Source organism: Glandiceps talaboti, chromosome 19 (assembly GCF_964340395.1).
Source record: "Glandiceps talaboti chromosome 19, keGlaTala1.1, whole genome shotgun sequence".
Classification (NCBI taxonomy): domain Eukaryota; kingdom Metazoa; phylum Hemichordata; class Enteropneusta; family Spengelidae; genus Glandiceps; species Glandiceps talaboti.
Window position 1 is genome coordinate 17,976,207 of NC_135567.1, and position 12,233 is coordinate 17,988,439.

The window sequence follows — 12,233 nt, forward strand, 5'->3', positions numbered from 1 at the left end:
TCCCATAGAAGAGACCTAATTGGTGAGAGTCTGGGTAACCAAGACTATTGCCCCTATGGCTTATTTTCACTTTAATAGAATACAGTCACATTGTCTATCACAACTTGTGAAGAAACACCAGACAGTGTGTTTGCCCGAGTGAGCTAAGGAAAGACTCTACGCAATTGCAAAGACAAAATTAGGTAAAATCGACACAACTGATACAAAAACAACAACGGGTGCCTCTGATGTAGGTTCAGGTGATGTTTTATTAGTTAAATGTTATAACATGTAGTCTTCTATCTTGTCTTGTCTTGTCCATTACTCTACAAAACGCCAGATGTGCCTATACATGTACAGTTCGTCATGCATCACATCAGTAAACAGAGTCATGGGATCCAGGCGCCAGTACCGTTTATGCTATGATAAATTATCAGTACTATTTACATGGTATGTCTTTGCATGAGCCTGGTCTCACCCCAGTTTTTGTGGGTTGTATCTTAACAACACTGTGTGTTCTGCACAGCTTTTATATCTATAGTATGTATACTAGTTCATCGACAATAATACTTGAGAGTGAATTTGCATGTTTAACAAACACAGAAGTCCTGCAATCACTTGTTCAACTCACTCGCATGTGGATATGCTTTTTGTGGACTCACGTTACAACACTTCAATTTTCCCGCGTGCTCACGTTACTACACCCCAGGACATACAGGCTAAACCTCCTTTATCTAGCTGCTTAGAAGTTCTTGAAGACTTACTAATGAAACTGTTCTGTGTATGCTGTTGTTGTTGTTGTTGTTGTTGTTGTTGTTTTGAAGGAAGAGTATGGATAGATCGATGTCATATACTTTGAGCAGTCTACTAAAACATTTATTTTTTTCTTCTAATCGTTTACAATAAATTTTATCGCTGGGCAAAATGATTTTTAGCTGCTATTTAAGACAAAATAGAATATAGCTGTGTCTAAAATTTATTTGAAAGTAAGAATTATTTTTGAATTTAAATCTATTTTCGTTGTTACACAGTTGTATTTACCACAAAACAACATATAGGTGTGCATGAAATTAATTTGAAAGTAAGAATTATTTCTGACAAAATAATTTAAACTTGGGCTAAGTATGATCTGTTAGTTAATTTCCCAACAACATATTATACATGTTTAAGCCAAAAATATGGAATATATACTCTGGTCATTCTACATCACGACAACACATGTCTATGTCACTGGTTTTCCCATGTTTGAAATGCTAGTCAAAACTGCCATTATTTCCCTCAATTTTTCTTTTATATTGCTGGCACTGTTATAAATATGTTATTCTCCAATATTTTCTTCATTCAGCCAGAAAATACTCATGACCTAAGGGTTGTCACGACTACTCGTCTTAACAACTTGTAGTGACAAAGGCCCCTTATAAAATGCATTTTTCTCGGCTGAATGAAAAATAATATTGAGGCATAACAACTAAATATCTCCCACCAGAACAAGTAGTATACAATGATATCTTCTAAGACTTAACGGGAAATTTCTCTCAGTCTAGTATTTAATTTGAAATTCTTTCCTTTAATTGACATTTCTCAAAGTGTGGTATTCATTTCCTTTCTTCTCATCACAAATAACAAAACTTCCTAGCTCTGAAATAGTTTCTTATAAAATACAATATTTACAAAAATTCTTTTATGAAAATCATGTCAGTAACATCACTGTGCCTGTGCTGGAATCTGAGGAAGTCCAAACTCATCCACTAGAACGCCATCCTGTCCATTAGAGAAAAATAAAGAGAAATATTTAACCTCACATTAAATATCAGTAATTTGATTGGTTGAAATACTATAACAACAACACCAGAGGTGAATAAATGCATATATTTAACCTCACATTAAATATCAGTAATTTTATTGGTTGAAATACTTTAACAACAACACAAAGGGGAATAAATAAATTTATTTAGCCTCACATTAAAAATCAGTAATTTGATTGGTTGAGATGGTAAAACATGAATACAAGAAGGGGATAAATACATTTATTTCCATAACCACACATTAAAGATCAAGTATTAATTAGAAATGTCCCATCTGGTCTAAATACAACAAGAAATGGATGCAAGAGAAACATGATGTTGACCAGGGGCACATTCGATTTGCCCAAACATGATTGTGATTAATCTGATGTCATTTCTCGAAACGAGGTTGTAAACAAAACACTCAATCACGATCATGATTACTTACATGTAAACATTTTTTTAAAGTTTCGCATATTTCTGATAAATTAAATGATTTTACATCGTCAAAATGATTACAATGGTAACAAATTACCAATCAGACTGAACACAATTTATTTACATAATGTTTTCCGTCATTTCTAACTTGCCGTCAGCCATGGGCGTGTGATCCCCCTATGATCACGACATTGTCCACCATCTTGTAATCACGGCAATCATGGTTTGGGGCATGATTACTAAGATCACCAATCATGATTGTGATTGGTATTTATCAAACGCAAAATTGATAAATCATGATCATGATTGTGCAAATCGAACGCGCCCCAGCATGTTGTCGTCTGAACAAAACCTCAACCATAGAGGGCAGTATATACCTTATTTGTTGCTACGCTATCGGCTCCTGGTACTGAATCTGGTGCAGCTGGGGTATTGATGGCATCATCTAGATAGGAGGAATCTTCATCTAAACCAATCTCATCACCAAGGGCATCCAACTCTGTTATACAGCACAGTATAATGACAGTATTAGAGTTGTAGTATTATGAATGCTTAGCTAGGATTATCCCTTCAGCATCCAACTCTGTCACACAGCACAGTATAATGACATTATTAGAGTTGTGGTATTGTGAATGCTTAGCTAGGATTATCCCTTCAGCATCCAACTCTGTCACACAGCACAGTATAAAAATGATATTATTAGAGTTGCGGTATTGTGAATGCTTAGCTTAGCTAGGACTCTAACTTCAGCATCGAACTCTGTCGCACAGCACAGTACAATGACATTATTACTATTATTAGAATTGTGATATTTTCAATTTTTATCTAGGAATAAAAACTTTAGTAATCAAAAAAGTTTTGATCAAAGGGAATCTTAATATTTGCTAAAAACAACCAACTAGACCTTATAGCAACTACCTGACTAAATTAATTTTGATTATTCTTGAGTAATTCAAAAATATATGAACAAAACTCATAAATTATCATATGTGTATTTTCTGGCTCACTCAAGGAAAACATTAGAGAACAATATAATAGTACCTGCATTTGCTGAATTTATGAAAAAATAAATTGCAAAAATCATGGTGATTCTGAGTGCTTTGATTCATACTCAGAACCAATGACATACATGCACTTAAAGTGTTGCTATGACAATGACTGACCAGGGTACAGTATGTACATGAAAATGTTGTGACTTCAATGTTATGTATCAAATAGTAACTTTTACAGTTGAAGTCAAGTATGACATTAACATTAGTCGAAAATTAGCAAAGATTCTTGTATTTCTGTTCTAATGTGCACAACATGGGTTGAATGTAGTATACATGGCACCTGTAGTCTTATCCACACATTTCACAATAAAGTTGTAATTTCTCATAGTTACCTGCTTCAAGTTCATCTTCGTCTAATTCTGGCATTCCATAACTTCTTCCTAATGTTTCCTGGACTTCATTAGCTTGTTCTAACATATCTTCCATATCATCTTGTAAGTCCTAAGTTAAACAAATAAATTACTGAATTTAATATTATGTTTTAAAATAAGTTTTCAACATCAGCTAAGAGTCGTACAAATGGCATTATGGGTAAAGAATGAAGGACAGTGTACAGATATGATTGTAAAATAACTATACATTTGTATTCAAACTAGGGAGTTGGAGCTGGGTTAAGATAGGGATACAAATTCTGATAAGACTCCCTAGTACAAACTGTTTTGCATTGCCTTCAGTGGATGGTGACTGTTGTACATGTATATGCGTTCCCGTTATTGAATACTGGCTTCAATCTGTGACTTCATTTTAATAAACAGGGACATATCAACACAGTTACCATTCCCTACCATGCATGTGTGGAATGGTGGGTGCCTTAGGTGTTCCTGCTATACAGTGGGAATGAGTAGTGAAAAGGTTAATCTACAGAGAAGCATCACCTCAAACTTATTTTCAAGGGATTTTTCAATTCAGCAATTTTATAAAAAATAAATAATTGACCAACTTTGATGAGATGTTTATCAAGCAACAAGAAAATGTAAATTTTAAGATCCTTACCTCTATTTGCTCAATGTTTACTTTCTTGTATTCTTTCTTCATCTCCTTGACACCCATCTTCATAGCATCGACTGTAGCTTTGGTGTCTTTAAGTGTCTGTGTAGCATAGTTAGCTTGCTCCATGTTAAAAGACTGCTGCATCAAACTATCTCTCTGGTTCTCATACCTATAAAACCAACACACAAAGTTGTCAAAACTGTGATAAATAAACAGCCACTCTTGCTATACTATCTTTAAGTGTCTGTGTAGCATAATTAGTCATAGACGATATAACTGACTTTCACAGACATAAACAAACTGAAAACACATCCTGAACCTACATCAGAAGCACTTATTCTTTTTGATATCAATGTAATATACATGTCTGTTACTTTGATACTATTATAAGAAGAATTTTTGTCACCTTCAAAGCCGAGTGACCACCACTGATCAAATAACATTCTGATTGTTGGCGTTTCTCCACAACGGTTTCAAGGGTTTTATTTCATAAAATAACAATTAATTTCTCAATAATAATTTATTTTGGAACTAATATATTCATATCATACTTACATGCGTTTTTGTTTGAGTACCCTCATAGCTTTCTGTTTTACCATGTTCTGAAATTCAACCAGAATTCGATCAATGTAGCATTATAAATTTATATCGTGCAACATAGAGGGCACAATCCTCTTACCTCAGGTCACACTCCTTCATATTCTTATTTGTTGATTCTGTCATGTCAAAATCTTTGTCAATTAAAAACAATGCTCTGTCAGCGCTTTGGACTTTGCTTTGCTGATAAACAAAAACCACGCAAGAATATTGAGTAACATTTGACCCGAGGTCAGATGAGTGCGCCCTCTGTGTTGTGAGACTACACATTTCCACGAATAAATGAATATAATTATCATTATATCGTGCACAAGCTATGTTGAACAAGAATATGGAATATATACTCTGACTGGTCTACGTCATGGCAACACATGGCTATGTCACGACAATGCCTCATCACTGCGCATGTCTATGTCACTGGTTCTGCTGTCACTGGTTCTGCTGTGTTCGAAATATGAGTCAAAACATTCAAAATTACCATACTTTCCCTTTGACATTACTGGCACTGGTTTAATTATATTAACCTCAAATATTTTTATTCACTCAGCCGGAAAATACTCGTGACCTAAATTTTTTATCAGTACTTGTCTAGCAACTCACAGTGACAAAGCCCCTTAGGTCACTCTTTTTTTCCTTGCCAGATTGCAGAAAAATAATATTATTATTCATGCAGTATGTTTACCTTGGATGGTCCATCTCTCATTTTCTTCATCTGATCTTTATATTTCTTTAATTCACCATCTAACTTGGCTATCTTTTTATCAATAGAATCTGACCTACTGTCAACCTATAAAAGAGAACATTGACAAAGTTATAAAATAGGGCTCAAAATTGGCAGTAGTGTAGACTACCAAACATTGTATCTAGACTACCAAATTGGCAGTAGTCAAGGGTATATAGACTACCAAACATTGTATCTAGACTACCAAATTGGCAGTAGTCAAGGGTATATAGACTACTAAACATTGTATCTTGACTACCAAATTAGCAGTAGTCCAGGGTATATAGATTATCAAACATAGTAGCTCAGTTTGACTTCCAAATTGGCAGCAGTCAAGGGCATATAGACTACCAAACATTGTATCTTGACTACCAACTTTGTTATTTGGTAGTCTATATTAGACCAATGGAAATCAATGGAGAATTGTAGCTGAAACAGTTCACTTGGATAAATTTGGCTACCAAGCCCGAAAGTTAAATTCAAGCCCTGTTAATAATATTTCTTCTTCTTTTTAGTCAAAGATACATATAGCCCAGAGTCGTGTGGGAATTTTTGTTCAGTGGATCTTATATTGACTCAGGCACTTGTAATTGTAGATTTTAAGATATGTCGTGTCGTTCTGTCCTCACCAGCCTGTGGGGTTGACCGATGTGAGAGGGCGCCCTATCACGGCATACCTTACAGACTATGTTAACTGACTACCCTCCTAATTTAAGTCATGCATGGCTGTGATTAAGCCATATGCTTACAATTATATTTAAAATCCAATTAGATTTAACACAGCAGTTAGTCATAATCTCTGATTCAAAACTGATATCTGTTCTTAACAGACCATAATTCTTGACATTCATTGGTATAATATCTCTAGATTAGAAAGCTAACGACAAGCCTATGTTTTGTATGAGTGCAGGAATGTCATATCAAACCATAGACAGTGAAGAAGAAATTACAACAGGCTTTACTTGACAGGAAGTGCCACAGTTGCATGTCCTTTTGGACTCCACTGTCTGTGATCAAACTTATAGATGTACATGTATGTGCTGTGAAGTGGGTCATCATAGCGCATCACCTTTTCTACACAAAGTCAGTGCATTTTATTCTTTCTGATTTAAAACACCAACAACAACCATTTAATTCTAAGAAAGACACTTCAAGTGAATTGAAAATAAACAAAACCGGTCATGATGTTTGGTATAAATTATTCACAGCCACTACTCCCTCAGTTCCGTATTCTGTATCATATACCTAAAGTACGTGATGACACATACTACAGTGATGAAAGTAAACATCATGTGAGCTCATGTCAACAAAGTGACTCAATGCGGTAGGGGGAGTCCCAACATCTGCCAAGTCATTACAGCCTGAATGAAACTGGCCATACTATGAAATTAATTTATATACTGTGCTCAACTTCAATATTATCTGAATCATAAACTTCTTAGCGTCAATTTGTTCTGGAGCTGGACTCATATTCTCTTAATTATCAATATATCATTCCAACATTCTAACCCAGAAACTGTAATAACGATGTACACACTTTGGTTTCAAGTTGGTTTTGAGTACATCTTTACGATTTAATATTATTCAGTAATTCAAGGCTATCAAGATTTAGTTAATATAATGTAGCTATTTAGGGTGTGAGAATAATCTAAATTCTCCGAATGTTCCGGATTGTATTCTCTGAATGAGAATGACGACATCCCGTCTGCGTCAGCCATACATGATGTAAACAAACGATTTAGAATTCAGATTACAGGTCTAATATTCTAACAGTTTGGCAATCACCCTTTCAATAATATCACTATCAACGCCTCCCTCAGCCAGAATTCAACGAAATCCATTTTATTTCGAGTTAATTTTACTTGAAATGATATTTTGAATCGAATTCTCGGTGACTGTCGATACGTCAAAACCATACTTACGTTTGCGATGCAGTCAGTTAAATTCGGTGGCGGTTCTTTGGGTTTTCCTCTTCCAAATAGACGATTCATCTTAACTGTAAATGTTTAAATAATCAAATATATCAGAAATTCCCTCCACGTGGCGTGACGAAGGCAATTCACCACAGCAATCGGTGAGAAAAACAGGTATTAGCGAAGGGTTACTGCGAAGATTCGATGTCCGATCAAGGAACTACCTTTAATGTGCGCATAAGGTATGCGCCGTGAAAATGACGTCACTTCCGCATGACTATGAGTAACGCAAAAGTTCGGCGCACGAGGGCGCTGTGTACATTCGAGTTATCAATGAGTTCAAGTCAAACGCGACACACCTGCCACTCCGAAATTAAAAAGCTATAACATCGAACGTAGAGCCTATTGTTTAGACTTGGAGGTAATATAAATTGTTTGGTGTTATTGTTAAATTCAATATTTACAATATTTTCAAAAATTCTTCTATCACTTTCAGGAGGAACTCCTCATTTCCAAGAACAACTCTGATATTGTATGTGTCTGTCATTTGCTGAAATTCAGAACTTTTCACGAAACAAATAGATCAAAGTTACCTTCTGGCTTTAATTATCATTTCAAAGTCATTCAGTCAGGTCCATTAATGTTATGATATGGGGACGCATGCGCATGTACAGGCTGGAAAGATTAAGAATTGCTGCAGTGATATTTTGAAATGTTTGTACAAAGACAGCAGATAAACAGAAAGTAGACAGACAGACAGCTAGACAGACAGACAGACAGACAGACAGACAGACAGACAGACAAGGCAGACACTATGATGTGTAAACTTACTTTACGGGAGGCTCGGCAGTTTAGTTTTACATTTGTTTTCAATTTGAACTAATTATAAGTTAAATCGAAAATAAATGAAATTAAACATGGAGACTGAATTCATGCACGTGTTTACCGACGACGATTTGAAAAACAATCTGGTTGAACTTCAGTGCGCGCTTTTTTTTTGGGGGGGGGGGGTGGGGGGAGGGAGATATTTAAAGTAGAAAGGACCACGTTGCTCGGTTTTAAAAACTGTTACTCGGTTGGTAGCCGGCCAGTATAACTGCGCACAGGCCTAGTCTAGACAATCGAATTCTTCCATATGTAAGTTTGGAACGCGCAGTGGAAATATTATGACGCGTTCCAATTCCATACGCTCGCCGAGGTATACATGTAATGAATGGGTGCATTCTTCAGTGTAACATGGGTTTCCTTGTTTGCAGTTACCGACGATGATGACACCAACCACAGTGCAACAGTGAGATTGCAGTGGAAACTATCTTAAACAAGGACAAGGTGAGATTAATACAATGTCTTAGTTAATTTCTTCCCATCTATCTTAACACGATTTCTACACAATCATAAATAAAAGTAAAACACACAATATTAAATCACCTTGTTACCGTACAACAATACTACATTATGTGCGCATGGCAAAGTCATAGCTACCATGTGCGTATGCCTACAGTCAGAACTATGCTTCCCTACAGTCAGAACTCACACATGTACATGTTCACATGCCTACAGTCAGACATCATGTTTATTTAATGTATGCAAGCAGTTATTATGGCTTGCAATTGAAAATGTCAATGCTAAAATGGAATGATACTCTTCGCTTCCTGTTTTTCTCCTTTTTTGTTCATTTTCGAATTAGTGTTGTTATTTCGAAACTGTTGAGATTTTAAACGCTATCGACGTTTTATATTTGTTTGCAACACTTTTGAACAGTTCTTTCTTCTTTAAAACCTTTTGTGCCATGCATTTTGTCTTTATGGTAACATTGATTTTCTGTCATTTCCTGGTTTAGGTTTATTTGTTTTTGCTTTATTTTGCACAGTGAAGCGCCTCTGAAATTTCTTTAGCCTTTTAGGTTTTGGTACTATTCAAATTTTGATATCTTAATTTACCTTATATTCCCCGGGGGTATGTATGGTTGCCTAGTTACCAAACTGACATGAGCAAAACCAAAATACTGATATGATTGAGGAAAACCAAAATACTGATATGATAATGAAAGAGTAATACTATATCCTTTATTATCCAAAATCAAAATTGGAAATTCAAACACAGTCACCAATTATCGTGCAGGCCGGGAGTACTAGGGAAAACATTCGCTGTGCGGTAGCCTTCTTGCATACAGACCCAGCTAACTTTTGAATCAAATGCAGCCGACACAGGACAGGTTCGAATTCGCAAGCAGGTTGCAGTGTTAATAGATACATTAGCTAACCACTCGGCCACCGACAACCCCAAGGCCATTAAATGAACCGCTATTCACTTCTTTAGAAAATGTGTCCTATTGGATTACGGCGACTCTTTGGGTCTAATGTGCTTAAAACAAACGTTATTGTGCTAGCAGTCACGTTCTGTACATATATGTCCACTAGTTTTTTTAAGTTTTGCAAATATGGTGATGTACAGTACCGGAAGGTAGAATATGACCTCGTATATCATACAGACAGAAGCCACACGTTAGCAGTCGTGCCAACAGTTATACTAAATATTTCAAATATAAAACTCCATGACGAGTATGTTCAACATGATAATTAGCTTTTTTCACCATTTGGGTCGAAAAATAAACATACTACAGTATTTCGTGATATACCCCTATCTTCACCCAACCCCCACCCCCATCCCAAACGTCTTTCTCAACACTTTTGAAGTGTTAAAGCTGAAATGTTTGGCACTTCCTAAAGTAAGTTAAGAGTTATGTTGATCGGATGGTTTGAATTGTTGCTTCTGAATATCGCATGTTGGCGGTAGGAGCCACTGTCACTGTTTCGAGTGGCTAAATTTCTCCGGTTATATTTGAGTCATCAGTATCCCCAGGCATAACCAGTTGTATTAATGTGGACCAGGTAGGACAGTTGTTGCTATGTGAAGACTGATATTTTATGTGCTTTCAAATGTTTGTATGTTTCCTGAGAGTTGTTGGCGTAAAAAGGGCTGGTTGGCGCTATAGGCCTTATCATGGATAATGCTTACACAGCGACTTGAAAATAATTTGTGATAGGGCTTTATCATATCATTTAATGAATACCTAATTTACTTACATAAGTTCAGTAAAGCGATATAAGAAATTTAGATATGGTTTGAAAAACATATACATCCTACACACGCATGCATAACTTTACTGCACAAATTATGTTTTGGTGAATTGTATGATAAAACTACTAAGTAAATGTCTACGCATTCATTTACAGTGAAATAATATAATGGTGGAATATTTCTGACCTCTGACCTCTGACCTTTGACCTCATTAATTCATGCAGGGTTAACCTTTTGACTTTATATAAAACAGTACTTGTTTGGATTAAACTTAGTCTTATCTTGAGGCAGTAGTTTTAATATTTCACACCCCAAAAAAAGAAAGAAAGAAAAAAAGGTAAGATTTTATGGGTTGATATTGACAAATTTATCATTGCATGAGAGATTATTAACATCGGCAGAATATAGATATGACGTCACATCTACTCAAGGATGGAAGACAAACAGACAGACAGACAGACAGACAGACATACATACATACATACATACAGACAGACAGACAGACAGACAGACAGACAGACAGACAGACAGACAGACAGACAGACAGACAGACAGACAGACATACATACATACATACATACATACATACATACATACATACATACATACATACATACATACATACATACATACATACATACATACATACATACATACATACATACATACATACAGACATACAGACAGACAGACAGATGGGAGTTGAGAGAAACAGGCAGACAGACAGGGAGTTGAGCGACAGAAGCTGGGGGGCATATATACATGTAGACATGATGCAGATGAGTATACGTCAGCTATAAGCTATAAACAAAAATTATATTTGGCATAGCCAATGGTTTTACGGTGTCTACCATTTACCCATAAAAATTAACGGATAACATAAACTTTAATTTGTATATCTAATGTGTATGATTCTAATTTCCGGCATGGTGACCTTAACTTAGGTTACCACAATAAAAAAGTAATTAGTAAGTTAATTAAGTTTAGGGGTTATAATAGACGAGACTATTCATTTTAATGTGCTATTGTAATAGATGGACTCGATGAAATGTACACTCATACAGCTTGCTAATTATCATTATGAACAACCCGGAAATAGTTCTTGACATTAAAAATTAATCTGGTTTTAATGTTCTACTTGGAGCTCCCCAAATATTCATAGGTTTTAACCACAGATGTTTTGGAGCAAATAAATGAGAGAGAGAGAGAGAGAGAGAGAGAGAGAGAGAGAGAGAGAGAGAGAGAGAGAGAGAGAGAGAGAGAGAGAGAGAGAGAGAGAGAGAGAGAGAGAGAGAGAGAGAGAGAGAGATACGAACACAATGGTAATAATTCCAGTGATAAGCTTTTTCCCTAAAATGCGTTTTAAATTGTTTATCACGACCTTATCTCTAACGAACAATGTTTCAATACATCAGATGTAGAAATTGAAATCATATCTGCTGTCGTGTTTAAATCAAGACGCCATAAATTTTTCATTTAAAATAGCAATTCCACCAATCTGTTGAAGAGCTAATGTTAGTAATAAAAGTAGCATCACACTGCGCATAGTGTGCGCAGGTATGCAAATTACAAGCTATCATATGCAAATTAGTATATTCGCATGATACTTTCAGTTGACAGAGTGTGACCTTAAATACTGAGTTCGTGCCGGGTCGTGTTTTTAGTAGTGTCGTGTATT

The 12,233-nt window shown here is 35.7% G+C and overlaps 1 protein-coding gene across 1 annotated transcript; it reads right to left on the bottom strand.

Moving 5' to 3' along the window:
- Positions 1–230: 230 nt before the first annotated feature.
- Positions 231–7,715, bottom strand: LOC144449872 (charged multivesicular body protein 5-like). The gene is made up of 7 exons (XM_078140419.1): positions 7,484–7,715; positions 5,523–5,627; positions 4,799–4,845; positions 4,247–4,412; positions 3,586–3,694; positions 2,579–2,700; positions 231–1,740 (listed from the first exon to the last, which is right to left on the bottom strand). The coding sequence occupies exons 1-7, from the start codon at positions 7,550–7,552 to the stop codon at positions 1,684–1,686; spliced, it is 675 nt and encodes a 224-aa protein (XP_077996545.1). The 5' UTR covers positions 7,553–7,715; the 3' UTR covers positions 231–1,683.
- Between the last annotated feature and the right edge of the window lie 4,518 nt (positions 7,716–12,233).